At 42.4% G+C, this 23094-nt stretch overlaps 1 protein-coding gene across 4 annotated transcripts in view; it reads right to left on the bottom strand.

The window, feature by feature from the left end:
• Positions 1 to 23094, bottom strand: part of LOC122553367 (centrosomal protein of 128 kDa) — a 407594-nt gene that overhangs the window by 103784 nt on the left and 280716 nt on the right. Inside the window, exon 18 of one of the 4 annotated variants that reach the window (XM_043696984.1) lies at positions 695 to 746. The exons of the other annotated variants lie outside the window; for them this stretch is intronic. Within the exon in view, the coding sequence (XP_043552919.1) occupies positions 730 to 746 (17 nt within the window). The 3' untranslated portion in view covers positions 695 to 729. The remainder of the gene's footprint in view (positions 1 to 694; positions 747 to 23094) is intronic. 4 annotated transcript variants of the gene reach the window in all.

The raw sequence follows: 23094 nt of genomic DNA, 5'->3' as shown, positions 1-23094 counted from the left end.
ATGTGTTTAAATTATGAAGATGTAACAATCTAGCTCATGTCTTTTAGAACATAGAACATTACAGCATTTTATTAACCATTTTTTCCACAGAATCACAGAACTTTTGTAGCGCAGAATGAGGCTATTAGGTCCATCATGTCTGCACCAGCTCTTTGAATGACCGACTCACCTGCTCAACATAGCCCTGTATATTCTTCCTTTTCAGATAGCACCATTTTCATTCCAGAGGGCAGATTAATTGATTAATTGATTAGAAATAATGTGCAAGAATACAAAAAAAAGCAGAAGATTGGCACTAAGTAATGACGCTCATGTGACGAGCCTGTGCAGACATGATGGGCTGAATGGCCTCCTTCTGTCTGTAACACTTCTCTGAATCTGTGATTTAAAGGCTTCAATTGAACTTGCCCCATCACACTCTCAGGTAGTACCGAGCTGGAAACTAATCACTAAACAAAGATGTGCAAACTTGGCCGTGCTAAATCATCCATAGTGTTCAGGGATATGTAAATTAGCTGTCTTAACCACAGGTGTGCAGGGTTACAGGGATAGGGTAGGGGGATGGTTCTGGGCAGGATGCTCTCGGAGGTTCGGTGTGGATTTGTTGGGCCGAATGGCCTGTTTCCGCACTATGGGATTCTGTGAAACGATTTCACCTCATGTAAAGCTGTGCCCTCTCATTCTCAATACTTACAAGAGTGGGAACAGTTTCTCCCTATCACATGTAATCTAATGATGATGTACTCCTGAGAAAAAGACAGAATATTCAGATGATTATAAATCATTACCATCAACAGGAATCAAACCAATAGTATTATTCAAGACAGTCAGCTTAGCTTGGCTGTTAAAGCAAAATAATGCAACAGGTCCGGAGCATTTGTGGAAAGAGAAACGGACTCAGGGGTCCAGTTAGCTCAGCTGGCTTGTTTACGTTCCAGAGTGATGCCAAATGTGAGCTCAATTCCCGCACCAGCTGAGGTTACCATCAAGGATTCTCTTTCTTAATCTCTCCGTTTGCCTGCAGCATGCTGAACTTCAGGTTAAACCACCATTGTGTAATGAGAGAGCAGACCTATGGTGTGGTAAGACTATGGTGACTTTACATTTCACCTGGTGGTATACCCAAATTATGCTGTTAATTTCGGGGTTATTGTGAAAGTAGCAAAAAAGACAAGATTGTCCTTCGTGATATCATGGTACCACAAAGTAGTTCAAAACTAACCAAATATTAGAAGTATAGACACAACTGCATTAAAAAAAACAAATTTAAAATTTGCATCAGTTGATCCTTAAAGACTCCTCTGGTCCACATCTTAAATAATTACAAACAAAACTGAGTTCACTATTACTACAGCAGACAATATTAAATAGCAAGATGATATAACCAGCAACAGGAGGGACGATCTTAACAAGTGCTGGTTGTTCATATAAAATATATGTGAAACTCTAAATTGTCCAACCTTATTGCTGATTTTTGATTCCCTCCCCATTCATGAGATAGTGCTCAATAGGTCTTGGCCCTTGCTAATGAGTAATCAATGATCAATCAAGCTCCTTTTAAAGGATTATGAAGTCATAGAATTCTAGAATTTTACAGGACAGAAGGAAGTCATCCAACCCATCATATCTGTGCCAGCTCCTGAAAGAACTCCCCAGCTAATCTCACTCTATCTCCATGTCCATAGCCCTTTAACTTCATCATAGAGTCATACATCATAGAAACAGACCCTCCGATCCAACCACTCCAAACTAAACTAGTTCCACCTGCCTGTTGCTGGCCCATATCCCTCCAAACCTTTCCTATTCATGTACCTATCCAAGTATCTTTTAAATGTTGTAATTATACCCACATCCACCACTTCCTCAGGATGTTCATTCCACATGCAAACCACCCTCTGTGTAAAAGCTTGCCCCTCATTTCATTATTAAATCTCTCTCCTCTCCCCATTAAAATGTGTCCCCTAGTTTCAAAATCTCCCTTCATAGGGAAAAACCTACCATTAACCCAATCTATACCCCTCAAATATATCTAGCTCCTTTTGAAACTTCCCATGGAATCCACCCCCACCTCTCTCCCACGCAGTGCATTCCAAATCCTAAAAACTGTCCGAGTAAAGAAGTATCTCCTGTTTCTTCAGTCCCTGTTTTCAATATCAAAAGGTTTACATATATTTCCACCACTGAAACCCATTCATCCTATTATTAAGGGTTTTTATTTGACAAATTCAAAATGAATGTGATTGCCTTGATCTCTCCTGAGTCTGGATATTGACCAGATCTTGTTTCATTTGAACATGGACTACCTCAGCATCTGAGTCATCATGAATGGTGCTGAACATTGTGCAATTATCAGCAAACTTCCCCGCTGAAGGTTTGTAGTGGAGCTCCTCAGGAGTCAGTATTGTGATCTTGCTTTACCTGATATATATAAATGATCTGTATCTTGGTGTGCAGAGGACAAAGTTTGCAGATGACATAAAACTGTGAGGAGGATAGTGTGGAACTCCAATAGGGCAGTGACAAGTTGGTGGAGTAGGCAAATAGGTGGCAGATGAGGTTCAACACAGAGAAGTGTGAGGTAATGTTCTTTGGCAGGAAGGACATTGAAAGTCAATGCAAAGTAGTGGGTACAAGTCTACAGGATTGCAGCTGCAGAGGGATCTGGGTTTATATGCACACATCAGTGAAGGTAGCAGAACAGGTGGAGAGAGCAGTTAATAAAGTGGTTAATACAGTGTCATCAGCTTTATTAATAGGGGGATAGAGAACAAGAGCAAGGAGGTGATGTTCAAGTCATACAAGACTGTTGACAGATCTCAGGTGGAGTATTGTGTACAGCTGTAGCAACCATGTCATTGGATTGATGTGAATGCACAGGTAAGGATGAGGAAGTGATTTACTAGAATGGTTCGAGGAATGAGAAATTTCCCTTATGTGGAGAGACTGAAGAAGTTTGGACTGTTCTCCTTGGAAAGAAGATGGTTCAAGAGAATCGAAAAAGATTTTCAAAATTATGAAAGAAAAAAACAAGAAGGCATGTTGTTAAATGAAAGTGGGATGAATGAGAAAAAACTTTCTCACACAGCGAGTAGGTCAGGTATGGAATGTACTGCCTGGAAACGTGGTGGAGGTGGATTCAACGAAAGCTTTCAAGATGACTTTGGACGGTTATTTAGATAGAAATAGTGTGCAATGGAGAAAGCAGGAGATTGGCGCAAGGGTCTGAATTCCAGCAGAGAGCCTATCAACAGCTGATTATCTGCCTCATTGCCGGAAGATCTCCCACTTTAAGACTGTGCAAAATTGGAAGATCTCCAAGCTTGGTCTCTGAAAATTCATGCTCTTTAATATCTTTTAGATAAGTACAGGGTCCCATTTCTGGCTTTTCCTCATTCAATGCAATAATGTGGCAGAGCTTTGTGCTTTGTTTTAAGTGACTTCAGAAAGACAGAGTTAATGAAAAACCAATTCTCAGCAGTTATAATGGACTTAGAAGCAGGATTAGGCCTTTTGAGCCTTCTCTGTCTTATAAAGGATGCCTCTTGCTCTTAAAACTGTATCCCCCTAGTTCCAGCTTCCACAAAATAAAATATGCTCCCAATATTGAATCCATAAAATCCCCTCAAGATTTTGCGTATGTGAACAAGATCACCCCTTTAAGTCTTCTAAAATCCAATAGGTACAGGCCCAATCTGTCCTAATTTTCCTCATAGACTAACTCGTGCATCCCAGAAATGAGACAAATGAACGTCCCTGAACTGCTTGCAATACAATTTTATCCACTCTCAAATAATGCATCTGTAAAGAAGTGGCAATGTCCCTTTGGCAGGCAAGCAAAGGGAGCACAAAGGTGACTAGTCTCATCCACATTTTCGATGAGAGCTGGATGATCTTTTCTGTCAGTACAATTCTGTGCTCAGAACTAAGAGGTCAAAATCTGACTTATGGTCAGCTGTCTCTCTTTAAACTGTTAATGTGTGTAAAATCATAGCGTATGAAAAGTAGACAAAAATCATTATCCCTAACAGCCAAACTCATCAAGAGACAAGTTTGCAAAGAACATTATTAATGTCTCTACATTAGTATCTGTCACATGATGGACATCTTTTGGCATAGACACAGTGCCGTGGCTGCTCAACTTCAGACACCAACATACATGCTACATCATTGGTTCAATGGTATCACATCTACAGGATTTGCAGATTATTGGTTATCTCCAAGAAATACATTCGACAGTATACACTTTAATTCCTTCTAAACTGACCCTATCATTGTGTTCTAAGTACTTGTATCAATAGCAATGTGTTTAACTATTTCAATGTATTTTCAGAGACAAAAACAAACTGCAGATGCTGGATTCGAAGGTAGATAAGCAGGAGGCTGGAAGAACACAGCAAGCCAGTCAGCATCAGGAGGTGGAAAAGCCAATGTTACAGGTGTAACCCTTCTTCAGTCCTGCTAGAATAATGATAATCAGGATTGCAAAGAGATAAGAGTGTTCAGAGAAGTTCTGAATGGAGCATCTAGGTCATTTGTCAAATGCTGTATGTTACCAGAGTGCTCTACACAATCAGTAGGAGGAGCAGGATATAGAGTCATAGAGATGTACAGCATGGAAACAGACACTTCGGTCCAACCTGTCCATGCCGACCAGATATCCCAACCCAATCTAGTCCCACCTGCCAGCACCCAGCCCATATCCCTCCAAATCCTTCCTATTCATATACCCATCCAAATGCCTTTTAAATGTTCCAATTGTACAAACCTCCACCACTTCCTCTGACAGCTCATTCCATACCCGTACCACCCTCTGTGTGAAAGAATTGCCCCTTAGGTCTCTTTTATAACTTTCCCCTCTCACCCTAAACCTATGCCCTCTATTTCTGGACTCCCCAACCCCAGGGAAAATACTTTGTCAATTATGTCCCTCATAATTTTGTAAACCTCTATAAGGTCACCCTTCAGCCTCCGACACTCCAGGGAAAACAGCCCAGGGAAAACAGCCCCAGCCTGTTCAGCCTCTCCCTGTAGCTCAGATCCTCCAACCCAGGCAACCTCCTTGTAAATCTTTTCTGAACCCTTTCAAGTTTCACAACATCTTTCTGATAGGAAGGAGACCAGAATTGCATGCAATATTCCAACAGTGGCCGAACGAATGTCCTGTACAGCCGCAACATGACCTCCCGACTCATGTACTCAATACTCTGACCAATAAAATAAAGCATACCAAACGCCTTCTTCACTATCCTATCTACCTGCGACTCCACTTTCAAGGAGTTATGAACTTGCACTCCAAGGTCTTAACACTCCCTAGGACCTTACTATTAAATGTATAAGTCCTGCTAAGATTTTGTTTTCCCAAAAATGCAGCACCTCGCATTTATCTGAATTTAACTCCATCTGCCACTTCTCAGCCCATTGGCCCATCTGGTCCAGATCCTGTTGTAATCTGAGGTAACCCTCTTCGCTGTCCACTACACCTCCAATTTTGGTGTCATCTGCAAACTTACTAACTGTATCTCTAATGCTCACATCCAAATCATTTATGTAAATGACAAAAAGTAGTGGACCGAGCACCGATCCTTGTGGCACTCCACTGGTCATAGGCCTCCAGTCTGAAAAACAACCCTCCACCACCATCCTCTGTCTTCTACCTTTGAGCCAGTTCTGTATCTAAATGGCTAGTTCTCCCTGTATTCTGTAAGATCTAACCTTGCTAACCAGTCTCCCATGGGGAATCTTGTCGAACGCCTTACTGAAGTTCACATAGGTCACATCTACCGCTCTGCCCTCATCAATCCTCTTTGTTACTTCTTCACAAAACTCAATCAAGTTTGTGAGACATGATTTCCCACGCACAAAGCCATGTTGACTATCCCTAATCAGTCCTTGCCTTTCCAAATACATGTACATCCTTTCCATCAGGATTCCCTCAAACAACTTGCCCACCAAGGACACCAGGCTCATACCTCAAAATTTTAAATGAATAGCATTCTAACAAAGGTGAGGTTGGGAAAGGGTGGTGGAGGGCAGCTGTAGCAAGGTAGTCACATCATATAGGTGCAAAGAGTACAGTACAGGAATAGGGCCTTTGGCCTTACAAGCCTGAAATGACACATGATGCCTTTCTAAACTAAAGATCTTTTGCGTCTACATGGTCCATATCCCTCTATTTTAACTGCCTATTCATATATGTGTCAAGATACCTCTTAAACACTGCTATTGTATCTGCCCCTACCACCTCCTCTGGCAGCACATTCCAGCTACTTACCACCATCTGTGTAAAAAAACCTGCCTTTCACATCTCCTTTAAACTTTCCTCCTTTATCCTTAAAGTTATGTCCATTTGCAATTGGATTTTTCACCACGAGAAAAAGACTCCAACTATCCATGCCTCTCATAATTTCGTAAATTTCTATCAGGTCATGCCTTCTGTCAAATCTCTCCTTGTTGCTAAAACCTTCCAAATTAGGCAACATCCTGTGAAATCCTTTTTGTACACTCTCCAAAGCCTCCACATCCTTCTCATCATATGGTGATTAGAATTGTATACAATATTTCAAATGTGGCCTAACTAAAGTTTCATACAACTGCACCATCACTTGCCAGTTTTTATACTCTATGCCTCGACCCATGAAGGCAAGCATGCCTAATGCCTTCTTGAACATCTTATCCACTTGTGTTGTCACTTTCAGGGAACTGTAGACTCTCTGTATGTTGATGCTACAACAGTTCTGCCATTTACTGTACGTTTCCCTCATGCATTAGATCTTCCACATTGCATCATCTTACATGTAATTGGATTAAACACCAGCTGCTTCAAAGATTCGGTCTGTCTTCAGTTTCCTCAATCTTACGGATACCCCCTTTTCTTTTGGCTAAGCTCTCAACTTCTCTTGTCATCAAGGTTCTCAAATCTTTTTATCCTTCATTTTCGTAGGAACATACTGGTTCCAAACACTAATCAACTGGCTTTTAAAAGATTCCAACATGCCTCATGTGAATTTATACCCTCAAACAGCTGCCCCCAATCTACATTCCGTAGTTTCTGCCTAACATTGTGGTAGTTAGCCTTCCCCAGGTTAAATACTTCCACCTGGGTTCTACTCTGATCCTTACCCAAAAATAAGTTAAAACTTACAGAATTATGGTCACTGTTCCCGAAATGCTGCCCCAGTGAAACTTCAATCACCTGGCCGGGCTCATTCTCCAATACCTGGTCTAGTACAGCCCCTTCCCTAGTTGGACTATTTACATAATCTTTCAAAAAACTGTCCTGGACACACCAAACAAATTTCTCCCCATCCAAGACCCTGGCACTAAGTGAGTCCCAGTGAATATAGGGGAAGTTAAAATCACCCACCGCAACAATCCTGTTCTTTTTACACTTTTCCATAATCTATTCCTCTATCAGCCATTGGCTGCTGGAAGGCCTATAGTATAATCCTATCAAAGTGACTGCACCCTTCCTATTCCCAAGCCCGACTCGTATGGCCTGGTTGGATGTAAATAGAAAGCTACTAGCAAGCCAATACAGAATTATTATCATGGGACAGAGATTATTGTGAACGATCCTTACATTCCTTGGAAAATTGCTTTTCGCCTGTTATGATATCAGTAACATCAAAAAGTGCATTATTCTACTGAATGCAATGTCAATGAAAAGTAAAGAGGAATATTGATAGCCATTGTAGTTGAAATGAAGCACAAAGTATGCACTTAAAACATTTGAACACTGACAGATTAATAAGGAAACCAATATGCAAGTTCATTGACATTCTATCATTGAGCTATGAATTTATGGATTATCCAGGACATTGCATTAAGATTGAATCTACATGGATCGAGTTAAAGACTAGGACAAAAATTGTCCATTCATCAGGTATCTGATAAACCCTCAACCATCAAAGTGTCTTACATTTATTAATAGGATCAAGCCGTATTTCTCTGGAATAAAGAAACTGAGATGAATTTTTCATTTTCATTTCTGTTACCTTCCTGCAAGTAAATCTACATTTGAATTAGACTTTGCAAGGTTGATAAGGAGCAATTCCCCAGGAAGAAAGGGAGGACAGAGAAAAGATAGCAAGAAAATGAAAGGAAATGTAAGTATCTTCCATAGGCATATCACTTTTAAGACAAGGTCTACAGAAACAGATCTTGTAGACATCATCTTGAGGTAGTTAACTTAAGGTTAGAACATTAAGAAGAAATAAAAGCCATTTGTCCCAAAGGAACTTGTCCTTTATCCAAATTCCACTTAATTTCTTCCCTTACTCAACAACTTGCATTTCTCTAGCATGTTTATGTAGCAAAGCACCCCATGTTATTCCACTGGTGCGGTCTAATCTTCCTCTTTCTCAGGCTTTTTTGCCTCAAGGCAAAACCAGATGGGTATTTATAACAATCAACAGTAGTTACACAGCTACTATTAGGCTGGCTTTTATTTCAGATTTTTAATGACCATTCAAATTTGACCATCTACCAAGATGGAATTCAAGGTCATGTCTCAGAACATTAGCCAGGGGTTCTGGATTCACTGACATTACCACTACACCACTGCTGTCCCCCCTTGTTGTTGTTAGATGGAGTCAAAGGTCATCCAGACCAGCCACAGAAGGCACATTTCTTTCCCTAAAGGAAGTTAGTGAACCAGATGGGATTTTACTATAGTTGATGATGGAGTCATGGTCACCATTACTATGAATAGTTTCAATTCCAGATCTTATATTAGAGTCATAGAGATATACAGCACGAAAAACTGACCCTTTCGTCCAACCTGTCAATGCTGAACAGATATTCCAAATTAATCTAGTCCCATTTACCAGCGTTGGTCCCATATCCCTCTAAACCCTTCCTATTCATACCCATTCTGATGATTTTTAAACGTTTTGATCGTCCAGCCTCCTCCACATCCTCTGGTAGCTTATTCCATATACACACCAACCTCTGTGTGAAAAGGTTGCCCCTCGGGTCCCTTTTAATTCTTTCCCTCTAGTTTTGGACTCCCCACAATGGGGAAAAGGCCTTGCCTATTGACCCTATCCATGCCCCTCACAATTTTATAAAGCTCTTTAAGGACCCCCCTTCAGCATTTAATGCTCCATGGAAAATAGCCCAGTCTATTCAGCCTCTCCCCATAGCTCAAACCCTCCAACCCTGACAACATCCTTTGTAAATCTTTTCTGAACTTTTCACGTTCATCCTTCCTATAGGAGGAAGATCAGAACTTCATGTAATACCCCAAAAGTTACCTAATCAACGTCCTGTACAACTGCAACATGACCTCCCAGCTCCTATACTCAATACTCTGACCAATAAAGGCAAGCATACTAAACGCCTATCTACCTGAGACTCTGCTTCCAAGGAATTATGAATCTGCACTCCAAGATCTCTTTGTTCAGCAACACTCCCAGGACCATACCATTAAGTGTATAATCCTGCCCTGATTTGCCTTTCCAAAATACAACACTTCATATTTATCTAAATTAGACTCCATTTGCTACTCCGCAAGATCCCTTTGTACTCTGAGGTAACCTTCTTCGCTGTCCACTATATCTCCAATTTTGGTGTCATATGCAAACTTACTAACCATATGTGCTATGTTCACATCCAAATCATTTATAGATATGATGAAAAGCAGTAGACCCAGCACCGATCCTTGTGGCGCACCACTAGTCACAGGCCTCCAGTCTGAAAAGCCCTCCACCACCACCCTCTGTCTTCTACTCCGAGCCAGTTCTGTATCCAAATGGATAGGTCTCCCTCTATTCCATGTGATCCAATCTTGCTAAGGAGTCTACCATGAGGAACCTTGTCGAACGTCTTTCTGAAGTCCACATAGATCACGTCCACCGCTCTGCCCTCATCATCCTCCTTGTTACTTCTTGAAAAAACTCAATCAAGTTTGTGAGACACGATTTTCCATGCACAAAGCCATGTTGACTATCCCTAATTAGTCCTTGCCTTTCTAAATACATGTAAATCATGTCCCTCAGTATTCCCTCCAACAACTTGCCTACCACTGACGTCAGGCTCACTGGTCGATAGTTCCCTGGCTTTTCCTTACCACCTTTATAAAATAGTGGCACAATGTTAGCCAACCTCCAATCTTCTAGCACCTCACCTGTGGCTATCGATGTTATAAATATCTCAGCAAGGGGCCCAGCAATCTCTTACCTCATTTCCCACAGAGTTCTAGGGTACACCTGATCAGGTCCTGGGGATTTATCTAACTTTATGTGTTTTAAGATGACTACCACCTCCTCCTCTGTAATATGCACATTTTCTAACATGTCACTATTTATTCTCCCACATTCTCTATCTTCCATATCCTTCTGCACAATAAACACTGATGGAAAATATTCGTTCAGTATCTCCCCCATCTCCTGCAGTTCTACACATAAGCGGCCGTGCTGATCTGAAGGGGTTCTATTCTCTTCCTAGTTATCCTTGTGTCCTTAACGTATTTGTAGAATTCCTTTGGATTCTCTTTAACGCTAATTGCTAAAGTTAACCCTATTTGCTAAAGAATTGCTTTTAAGATAATTACTTTTAACTGTGTTTTGGCAACTGTACTTGCTAGTAGTATTTACTACACCTGCTCCCAGGGTTTTTTTTAATTTATTCATGACACAAAGGTGTCACTGGCTAGGTCAATGTAGGCCAGACCAGGTAAGGATGGCAGTTTCCTTCCCTTAAGGGCATTAGACAACCAGATAAGCTTTTTCACTAATCAACAGTGAATTCATGACCATCATTAGGTTCTTAATTTCAGGGTTTTTAAAAAAATATTGAATTAAAATTCCACCATCTCCTGTGGTGGGATTCAAACCCAGGTCCCCAGAACATTATCTGGGTCTCTGGAGTCCACTGATAATACCACTCGGCCATCGTCTCCCAATTTGTTAATACAAATTAAACAACAGCGGTCCAATAAATTATCCCAAGACTTTGTTCATATGTTATTTCCAGCCTGAAAATTTCCATTTACTGTCACCCTCTAACTTAAAAGCAAGAATTAATATTCTAACCAGCTGCAAACCTCACTTGCTATTCCAAGATTCTTATTCCTTAGCCATTAATCACCATAGTGAAAGCTTGGCAAAAGCTCTTTGAAATATATAGCAATTACATTTCTCTCATCATTGTAGTTGATAGGTCAGCATGGGCCTTCAATACTGAGTAATATATATTTCAGAAAGCTTTTGCCAAGGCTTTACACTGGTGATTAATGGCTAAAGATCAAGAGCTTTGAAACAGCAAGTGAAATTAACCCGAATATTGGCTCAAAAACAAGAAACTGAGAAACTCTCAGATTAGAAAGAGCTTTTCAGCAGAGTATCTCAGGAACAAATCTTGGGAATCTTGACATGTCTCAGTGGGTTGCAATCTTGTCTCCAAGTCAGCAGGTTCCAGTCCAGATCCAGATACTTGAGCAAAATATCAAGACTGACACACCAGGACAGCACTGAGCAGTGCTTGTTTTTTGATGAGATCTTAAAGTAAGATCCCATCGGCTATTCAATTACTGTACAAGGTTCCAAACACCAATTTGATGAAGAGTACTGGAGTTAGTCTTGGTGTCCTGGACAATATTTATCCTTCAAATTTATTCTCATATTGTTATTTGCTGAACTTAGCTATGGGAAAATTAGCTGACTCATTCCTACATTGTATTAGTGACTTCACTTCAAAAGCACTTTAGGATGTCTAGTGGTCATGAAAAGTGCTATATAAATGCAAATGGAAATAGGAGCAAAAGGAGTGCTGTCATCATGATCATGGCTGATTTGATAATCATTAATTCCATGTTCCTGCCTTATCCCCATAATCCTTGATTCACATACTGATGCGAAATCTGTTTCAGCCTACAAAAAACATCAAGACTCAAACTCTACTGCCTAAGTGGCAAAGAATTCCACGAGTTCACTACCCTCAGAGAAGAAATTCCCCAAAACTTTATTAAATGTGCAACCCCTTACTCTGAAATCATGCTCTCCGGTCCTTATATATCCCATACAGGAAAACAATCTTTCTGCATCTACCAGGTCAAGTCACCTAAGAATCTCCTATATTTCAATAAGATCATCTCTCATTCTTCTAAACTCCAATGATTAGAGCCTCAACCTACTACTCCTTGTAAGAAAATCCCTATGAACCTGATATCTAGTGAACTTTCTCTGGACTGCCTCCAACGTCAGCATATCTTTCCTTAGATAAGAAGACTAAAATCATCATCAATATTTCAGGTGTGTTCTGACGAACACCGTTTCATACTTCATCCCTTTTGAAATAAAGGCCAACATTCAATTTATCTTTCCAATTATCCACTGAATTTGTATGCTTGCTTTGTGTGATTGATGCATAAGGACTCTCAAATCCAAAATAAAAACCGAAAGAAATGCAGATGGTGTAAATCAGAAACAAAGACAGAAATTGCACAAAACGTTCAGCAGGTCTGGCACATTGGTGAAGAGAAATCAGAGCTAACGTTTCGGGTTGAGTGACTCTTCCTCAAAACCCTCAAATCCAACTGTACTGCAGCTTTCTGCAGTCTTTCTTCATTTAAATGATATTCAAATCTTTGTTCCAGGATCTGAGGAGGGTATAGTAAATATTACTAAAATGTCCCAAAGCAATTTACAGCAAATGAAGTGCATTTCAAGTGAAACCACTGTTCCTAAGATAGTTAATGTAGCAACCAATTTGCACAGAGCAAGATTACACAACAGCATTGGGACAATGAGGTCATGAAAGGTGCAATGTAAATGCAAGTCTTTTTTTCTTTCATATTATTGTATAACTTGTTACCATGTAACTAAACCCCAGTGCAACATCATTAATGCACAAGTTAGAAAGCTTTAAAGAGCATAACATTTTATTTGACTTTATTTTTGTTTACAGACAGAAATAGAAAATTAGAAAAGTTAAAACCAAGGACTGTGGAAGGAATTGCTGCACTTGTCAAAACAAATTACTGAACCTCATTTGTGTGATATTTATACTGTTTCTGGATCAATGGTGCTGGAAGAGCACAGCATTTCAGGCAGCATCCAACGAGCAGCGAAATCGACGTTTCGGGCAAAAGCCCTTCATCAGGAATCCTGTTTATACTGTTGCAGGGGCGGGAAACTGTTTGTAGATGAGCCAGGATGTGCACATAAACTGAGATTAAATCAATAACAGGTTGCTGATTGGTTTAGGAATTTTGACTAGTCATTGGATGCCAAAGGACATCAGCCTGATGACAACTCTGATGTTTTTCCTGGGTAGCTGAATAATTTATGGGTGCGAACAATACAGGCCAAAGACTTTGGACTGCTGAAAAAGGCAGATGGTGTGACTCTCCCTTTCTCTCCAGTGAAGTACCTAAAGCCCAAAGAAAGCTATTTCATTTTCGTTCACTAGCTCCTGTCAGCTGGTGTTTTTAACCAATATGTCAGAGACGTTATCATTTGTGAACCAATCGCTCTGTGCCTCTTGCAAGAAGTGAAAGAACAGAAGGATTTGGGAAACCGAAGGGACCCCTGCATCGAATTCTGAGGACTGGCCTGACCTGCTGAGCTTTTCCAGTACCACTCTAATCTAGACTCATTGAACAGTTCCCCAGTTTTCTGTGCTGCATTCACTGATCCAAGGACTTGAAAGTATTGAGGCCAACAGAGGCGGATCTATACCTCACCACTGCAAAAGATGGATAGCTTTTTGGCAAAATGGAAAGTCAAAGTCAGAGTACCAATAACAACAAATATAATAATAAATGAAAAAACATGGCCACCATTCACTGTGAACAGACTCATACATGGTCACATCTGACTTTCAGGAAGCTATACGAATAAGGAAAGACTGCCAAAGTTATCAAGGTAAGACTGCAATTTTATCTGTACAACACTCTATTTGTAGTTGGTTGCTAGAAGCAAATGCCTCTACATCATACCAAATCAGTCCATTGCATAACTCCATCATAGTAATTTGTGCTAATTACTGTGCAAAAGTATTTTTTTAAATTGAAGGCCATAGATGAAGTCACAACTCAGTGATAATCTTTCAGCTTGCTGCTTCTTTACTTTTAATCACATCTTTGTTGTTTACTTTTGTTCTACGAAAGTACTTTTTCACATCCAACACATCAATTCCCACCACAACTGCAAAAGGAGATTGATTATTACACCAGAAATCCTTCCCTCAAATGAGAACAAATTGTTTGTGTCTTTTCACAGTTCAGTGATCCATAAGTTTGAGCAATCCCCATTTCGTTTCCCTTAAATCACTTTCACGGCTTTCATCTTTTGATGAAAACAGTCACAGAAATTGTGCATGTTCAAACCAAGGCTTCACATAGAATCTGAAACTATTGCGTAAACTTAAATTCTTGGACTTGGCACGCAGATGGCGTAAAGTGGGCACCAGAGAAAACTCTCTCTTTTCCTGGGTAACGGGATAGAATGACTGTAAATGGTGCAAACAATGACAAGTAGTAACGAAAAAGAACATATTGGCAAGTATGAAGAGGATGCAGATGACAGGGGTGATCTGGTTGTGATTTTTCTCTTCAACATTGGGGAGTTTATCTTGCATAAGTGAAGAACAACTGATCATCATTCAAATCCCCCACCAATTTATATCTCTGTATCTCTCTACATTTACAGTTGAACATCTCAAGGTGATTCACAGGACATTCGTCATATATAAGATGGCAGCAGTGTAGCAGTGTTTGGGCCCGGGTCCTTAGCCCAGTGCTCATCCATTCCGTTTGCTTTTCTTTCTTCTCTCTCTCTTTTTTCAACTTTTGCTCTTCTTTACTTGCTTTCCTTTTACAGGAGCATCAGTCCCCTTCCCGAAGCATTGGCAGTGGCAGCATCAGTCCCCTTCCCGAAGCATTGGCAGTGGCAGCATCAGTCCCCTTCCTGAAGCATTGGCAGTGGCAGCATCGGTATCCTTCCCGGAGTGTCGGCAGCAGTAGGAGCTGACCGTCTCCCAGGCTGTCAGTAGAAGCGGGTTCCTTTGCTGAAATGACAGTCCCTGGAGGCAACAGCAGCAATATCAGCCAAAATGTGACACCAGCTGCTTTGACGTGGTGGACGCTGTGTCAGGTTTGAGCCCAATGTGAACTCATGGCAGTAGAGGCAAAATGGCACCAAAGATTGGCAAAACAGCTCAAGGACAGGCTGGGCCTGTGTGCCTGAAGGCGGAGGCAGTGACTCTGGCATTCAGGCTGTGGCAGCAAGCGAAGTCTCATAGCACCTGAGTGTTAGCAGACTGAGTGATGGACTTTGATTTACTGACAGTGAGGACTCACAGCGGAGGTGGGTGAGTGTTCTGGACATTTCCTTTTCTTCTGGCTATTTCTTTTCTTTCTGCTTCTGTCTTTAATCCTGTCTTTTTTTATACTAAGATAGCACCAGAGAAGAGCACCTTTGTACACTTTTCACAGTACTTCTGTATTCCTGTATTGAGTACACATGACAATAAAATCTAACCTAACCTAACAAAACTAAAGAAAGAGACTGGGATTTTATCAAGTTGACGTGGGTCTCCTACAGTGGTTGGTGAACAGTAGGGTAGGCCGAGTGGAATCCAGTGCCATTCAAGCAATTAACTGGCTGTTGTTGACCCTTCACTGAGAACAAAAGCTACTGACCAATTAACTCATCACTGCTGCCGGCAGCCAATGGGAGTAATTGCTGGTGTCAGCAAAGCACTCACCTGAAGATCAGGGTTATAAAGGGATCCCAAGTCACAGGTTTAATGCAAGTGGTTGTGGGAATCAGATTGTTGAGATGGGCAGTCAAAGGGGGATTTCAGCCTTCATTCCTTGCCTGAAATGTGATTGTTCCATCTGGCATACAGTGCCAGACAGTGAAGGTCACAACTGGTTTTGCTGGGTGGCCTTCCATGGTGCAGGAGACAAGTGTGTCCTTCATTTAACCCCTGAGACACCAGTAAAATAAGGTGGGTATCAACCAACTCAATAATGAGATTAATTTAAATCTTGCTGCTAGCAACTAGGAATTCTGCAGGACACTGCCTTCTAACTTGATAAGAGACAGAGGTGCATGGGCCTGGTTAACATGATCCCTGAAGTAACGGATGACATAGATCCCTGTCCAGTCAAAAAAGTAGATTTAAACAGTCATAAAGGAGAAAACATGGAGAAGTTTAAATAGGGAATTTAGAGTGTAGGCCTAGAAGGCTAAAAGTAAAGCTGCCTGCAATGGGGCAAGGAGAATAGAGATAAGTAAGATGGTGAAGTTGGAAGAATATAATCGGATGAATCTTCCTTTTTCTTGCGAAATGTAAGTCACATCAGGTTCAGAGAAGTAATTATTGCAACAAGGATGAGCGAGTTATCTTGCTGGATAAGACGATTACACCAAAATACATAGGAGCAGAAATTAGGCCATTCAACCCATCGAATCTGCTCTGCCATTCATTCATGGCTGATAAGTTTATCAACCCCATTCTCCTGTTTTCTCCCAGTAACCCTTGATCCCTGTGATACTCAAGTACCTATCTATCTCAGTCTTAAATATACGCAATGACTTGGCCTCCACAGCCTTCTGTGGAAATGAATTCCATAGATTCACCACTCTGTGGCTGAAGAAGTTTCTCCTTATTTCCATTCTAAAAAGTCTCCCCTTTACTCAAAGGCTGTGTCTCGGGTCCTAGTCTCTCCTACAAATGGAAACAGCTTCCTAACATCCACTCTGTCCAGGCCATTCAGTATTCTGTATGTTGCCATTAGATTCCCCCTCATCCTTCTAAACTCCCATCGAGTATAAACCCAGAGTCCTCAAACGCTCCTCATATGTTAAGCTTTTCATTCCTGGAATCATTCTCGTGAACCTACTCTGAACCCCCTCCAGGGCCAGTACATACTTCCTGAGATATGGGGCCCAAGATTGCGCACAATATTCCAAATGAGGTCTGACCAGAACCTTATAGAGCCTCAGCCATACATCCTCTGCTTTTATATTCAAGTCCTCTCAAAATAAATGCTATCATTGCATTTGCCTTCCTAACTACTGGCTCAACTTGCAAGTTTAGCTTGACAGAATCCTGGATTAGAACTCACATGTTGCTTTGCACTTCAGACTTCTGAATTTTCTCCCCATTTAGAAAATAGTCCATGCCTCTATTCTTCCTACCAAAGTGCATGACCTCACATTTCCCACGTTGTACTCCATCTGCCACTTCTTTGCCCACTCTCCTAACCTGGACTTTAACAATCTCACCAGATTAATCCTGTTTGAGCCCTCATGTAAAGTATCACACCTGACTTTCGTCCAATCTTACCACATGCCAGTTCCAGAATGACTGATCTCTCACCAGATATCCAGGACTTGGCCAGGATCTCCAGTGCAGCTGACATCTTTGAAAGAGCATTATGCACCCAGAAAAGCACTATCGCTCTGGAGCTGTCCTGCACAGTTTCAGACAGGGAATCTAGAATGTATGAACAATTACCTGCAACATTTTCCCCATTCGCCTTCACCCACTCCAAACCATGACACCACCACAAGCCCTCTGTTCTGCTGACTTACTTACTCCGGACACCTCTCAACCTACATCAAAAGTAAAATGCCCACTTTCATCTTCAATAATACCTGCTTCTCTCCCATTCCAGGAGGAAACAGCCCACAATAGGGCAGAAAAAGTCTGTGTGACATTTGGCTCCTTGACCTTTATGATCCTGACCGTGACTGCCCCAAACAGGCCCTGGACGCTGTCCTTGACTTACTGTGCCAGGATCCTCTGAGAGAAGGCTGTCCCTCTTGACGTGCCTGATGCCTCCCGTCCACCATGACAACCTTTCAGGCTTTGTACTAAATGGCATAGAGAGACAGTAGTGAAATGAGCCTGGCATCTCTGGCTGATGGGGGAAAGTGTAAAAAGACAAGACAAGGCAGGGAAGCTGTGAGCATTCAGATAGACTCAGAGTGAGTTGTACTATGAGAGTGAGCAAAAAGCCTGAAGATGCAGCCTGGTCCAGCCCGATGGGCAACACTGAAGTGCGGAAGTGTCCTGGAAGTGGATTGGAAATGTGCCATGACAGCTCTTAGAGGTTGGCACATGCTGGATGCCAATGTTGTGAAACTTGACACCATCCAGGACAAAGCAGCCCGCTGGATTGGCACCACATCAACAAGCATCCTCACCTCCATGTCTGTGACTCAGTAGCAGCAGAAATTCACCAAAGATCATTAGACAGTAAGGATTGCTTTCATCTGGAAGGACAAGAACAGCAGATACATGGGAGTATCATCACCACCACCACCAGAAGTTTTCAAGCCACACTTGGAAATACATCGCTGTCGCTTCAGTGTTGCTGGTTCAAAATCCTGGAACTCCCTCCAAGGGCACTGTGGGTCTACCTACAGGGACCGCAACGGTTCAAGAAGGCAGCTCCCCACAACATTTTCAAGGGCAGCTCCAGACAGGCAATAAGCGCTGGCTAGCCAGTGACGCCCACATCCCATGAGTGAATAGATAAACACAGTTCTGTGTTAGGTCAAGAAAAGGAGGAAAAAGACAAAATGAAGGAGACCTTTGTGGCAAAGTGGTAGTGTCCCCACCTTTGAGCCAAAATTTCTAGGTTCAAATCCCACCTGCTCCAGAGGTGCGTAATAATGGTTGACTGGATTGATTAGAAAATGTCAAGAGAAGGAATGAATAATGTCAATAGAACCAGAGACAGGAAGTTCACAGAGTTGCAGTTGAGGATGAGCAAGTAGCGCATCAAGAGGGGACCAGGGTCCTCAGAGCTGTCTATCAAGACAGAGAGTACTAAAGACATTGCAGCTACCCACAGATGAATGGAAGACAGTGCCAAAGACATCTTCACATGACTAGTGACACTGTCACCTAATTGGTCACCTTGTACAGATTTGCGGCCGTGTGGCTTTGAAGGGAGCCCTATGCCCGTGGTTCTAAAGATAACAACAGCATTGAACTTCCTAGAAGTTTTCAAACCAAAACCAGTGGGTCATGTGAGTCAATTCCCAACTGGCAGCCCACAATTGCAATCATGGATTCACTGATACCATTCACAGAAAAGAACACGGTTTGTCCAGTTTACTATGGATTTAGACAGCCAAGGTGCCTGAATCAAACAGAGATTGCTGGAAAAACTCAACAGGACTAGCAGCCACTCTCATACTGTACTTGAAACTTTAAGTCTGTTTCTCTCTCCACAGATGCTGCCAGACTTGCTGAGCTTCTCCAGCATCATTTATATTTGCTTCATATTTCTGCAGTATTTTGCTTTTTTTTAACAATATGTGCGTGGCACGGTGACGCAGTGGTTAGCACTGCTGCATCACAGCACCAGAGACCCAGGTTCGATTCCAGCCTCGGGCAACTGTGTGTGTGGAGTTTGCACATCCTCCCCGTATCTGTGTGGATTTCCTCCGGGTGCTCCGGTTTCCTCCCAAAGTCCAAAGATGTGCAGGTCAGGTGAATTGGCCACACTAAATTGCCAATAGTGTTAGGTGCATTAGTCAGAGGGAAATGGGTCTGGGTGGGTTACTCTTCGGAGGGTCGGAATGGACTTGTTGGCCCAAAGGGCCTGTTTCCACACTATAGGGAATCTAATCTAATCTAGTCTAAACACTGTTTGATTTTTAGTCATTGATGGGTTCCCTCAGGTCCAAAGGGCACACATGGCGCTCAGAGGTTCATGGCATCATCCAGCCAGATTCCTGAACAGGAAGGGATTTCACACCCTCAGTGTCCAGCTCATTTGCGATCAAGTGCAACAATTCATGCAGGCATGCCCCCACTTTATACACATCTGTCACACATTCATTTTTTTCAATTTATTCAGAGGATGTGGGTAACACTGGCTATTCCTGCATTTATTGCCCCTCCCTCATTTCTCAGAGGGCAGTTAAGAATTTCCACATTGCAGTAAGGTCTACAGTCAAATGTAGGCCAATGATATTATCACTACGCCACTGTTACCCCTCAACTCCCAGGTTCTGCAAATGTCTTCCCCTCAGCCTCCCATCACATTACCTCCAGGACTAGATGGCGTGTGCTAATGGGTACACTAAGGCAGCACTGGGTATCCCAGTGCACAACCCACAGTCTGATGCCAAACATCACTTCAGTGCTGCTTACATTTCCACAAGGACTATCGTTGAACAGACAGTTGATTTTCTCAAGAAACACATCTGTTGCCTAGCCACAATGAGATGCACTTCTCTATTCACCAGTCAGGGTCTCCAGAAGAGCGATTGTATCCTACACCTTGCCTAACCTAGCTCCATAACAGGTTGAGAACTTAGAAAAGGAGTAATTGGACAGTCTCCTCACCTGAAGAAGAAAGGGAGTGTAACAGGAATGTTGAGGGAACCAACACTGACGTTCAGCAGATAAGACAGAATTGAGAAGAGGCAGACAGGCACAAGAGAACTTGACACCAGCTAGCATCAACACATGTGGACATTCAGAACTATGGCAAGAGGTATTCCTGCCCTTAACAGTTGGTTTACAACTTAATATTTTAAAGTCACTTTGTATCTTCCCTTTGTACCAGCAAGTATTCAGTTTTCTGGCCAATAGGAGATCGTGCAGGATTAAATGCTAGTTTTGCATTTCTGGCTCAAACACACACTTACAGAAGACATTCATTTACCATTACGTTACAGAGGAGCTAAATATACCAATGAATCCCAAAATCCAATCATCTCACTTAAATTTCCACTTTCCATAGGTGCAGAGGACAGCAATAAATAAGAGCCTCAGCACTCTGCACTGCTGTACATGATAAACATGAACATTTTCCTTCAAATAGTCTACAAGGAAAACAAATCATCAGAAGATTCACAAGATCAAAGAGATCACAGGGCCACAGTGAAAGATGATGTACTTTAGTTAAGTGTAATGTTAAACAGAAGGTTGGCACCCGTACCCAAAGTGACTTGAATATTCTTTGATAGTTATTTTCCTACTTCTCCATCGTTTTGCCATATTGGCAGCTCAGACAGTTTTGGCAGGTGAACTCTGCTGGCCCAGGCAGGCTGCCTGCACAGGAGTAGCATGCATTAATGATAAATGGATGTGCCAGTCCCACAGCTGTGAATGCCTGTGTGTCTTACTAGTTAGAAGAATGTGGAATCCAGGAAGTTAGAAGTTAAGGTTAGTTAAGTTAGGTCCTGATTGAAAGATGGTTCAGCATCAAAGAGTTAATGCAATCAATAAAGCATAATATGATATCAGAAAGTTAAAAATCACACAACGCCAGGTTGTGGTCCAACAGGTTTATATGGAAGCATTAGCTTTCGGAGCGCTGCTCCTTCATCGGGTAACTGGTGGGGCAGGATCATAAGGCGCAGAATTTATAGCAAAACATCATAGTGTCATGTATCTGATATGATCTATTGAACACACCTAGATTGCTGTTAAGTCTTTCATCTTTTAGAATGGGCTGCAGGTATCGATTCATTATGTGTAAATCCCAGAACTTCTTTCAAGTCACATTCCCGAGATAACTTAAGGTTTTATCAAAAAAAGGTGACATCTCAGCTCAGACAATGGGTTAAAGTTGTGAGGTTAGAGTCTGTCCATATTCCAATCTTGAGTCAGACTAGTTCTATTTATCAAAATAGGAATTTATAAAATGTCACGTGGATTGACTGCCTGCATTAACTGCCTGTAGATTGTGTGCTTTTTGAGCAAAATAGAATGTACCTGAAAATACAATTCTGCAAATGCAAATTCACCCTATAGACTTAAATGTGTGGGCATGTGTGTGTGCATGTGTGTGCGTGTGCGTGGGCATGTGTGTGTGTGCATGCGTGTGTGTGTGTGCATGTGTGAATCGATAACTGCAACCCACTCTAAAAAATAAAAGACTTAACAACAATCTAGCTGTAAGTAGGCAAAAGTGAGGATTGCAGATGCTGGAAACCAGAGTTTAGATCAGAATGGTGCTGGAAAAGCACAGCAGGTCTAGCAGCATCCGAGGAGCAGGAAAATCGACATTTCAGGATCAGGAATAGAGTCAGGTAGCCTCCAGGGTGGAGAGATAAATGGTGGGAGGTGGGGGCGCTGCTGGGGAGAAGGTAGCAAAGAGTACAATAGGTGAATGGGGGTAGGGATGGAGGTGATAGGTCAGAGAGGAGGGTGGAGCGGATAGGTGGAAAGGAAGATAGGCAGGTAGGACAGGTCATGAGGACAGTGCTGATTTGGAAGATTGGAACTGAGGTAAGGTGGGGAAGGGGAAATGAGGAAACTGATGAAGTCCACATTGATGCCCTGGGGTTGAAGTGTTCTGAGGCGGAAGATGAGGCGTTCATCCTCCAGGCGTCAGGTGGTGAGGGAGCGGCAGTGGAGGAGGCTCAGGACCTGCATGTCCTCGGCAGAGTGGGAGGGGGGGTTGAAATGTTGGGCCACAGGGCAGTGTGGTTGTCCCAGAGATGTTCCCTAAAGCGCTCTGCTAGGAGGCGTCCAGGCTCCCCAATGTACAGGAGACCGCATCGGGATACAATAAATGACATTGATGGATGTGCAGGTGAAACTTTGATGGATGTGGAAGGCTCCTTTGGGGCCTAGGATGGAGGTGAAGGAGAAGGTGTAGGCTCAGGTTTTGCAATTCCTGCGTTGGCAGGAGAAGGTGCCAGGATGGGAGAGTGGGTTGTTGGGGGACGTGGGCCTGACCAGGTAGTCACAGAGGGAACGGTCTTTGCGGAAGGCAGGGAGGGAAATATATCCCTGGTGGTGGGGTCTTTTTGGAGGTGGCAGAAATGTCGGTGGATGATTTGGTTTTGCGAAGGTTGTTAGGGTGGAAGGTGAGCACCAGGGGCGTTCTGTCCTTGTTACGGTTGGAGGGATGGGGTTTGAGGGCAGAGGTGCGGAATGTGGATGAGATGCATTGGAGGGCATCTTCAACAACGTGAGAAGAGAAATTACAATCTCTCAAGAAGGAGGCCATCTGGTGTGTTCTCTGGTGGAATTGGTCCTCCTGGGAGCAGATACGGCAGAGGCGGAGGAATTGGGAATACGGGATGGCATTTTTGCAGGAGGTGGGGTGGGAAGAGGTGTAATCCAGGTAGCTGTGGGAGTCGGTGGGTTTGTATAAAATGTCAG

This window comes from Chiloscyllium plagiosum, chromosome 10 (assembly GCF_004010195.1).
Source record: "Chiloscyllium plagiosum isolate BGI_BamShark_2017 chromosome 10, ASM401019v2, whole genome shotgun sequence".
NCBI lineage: Eukaryota > Metazoa > Chordata > Chondrichthyes > Orectolobiformes > Hemiscylliidae > Chiloscyllium > Chiloscyllium plagiosum.
This window is presented reverse-complemented; position numbering and strand designations above follow the sequence as displayed.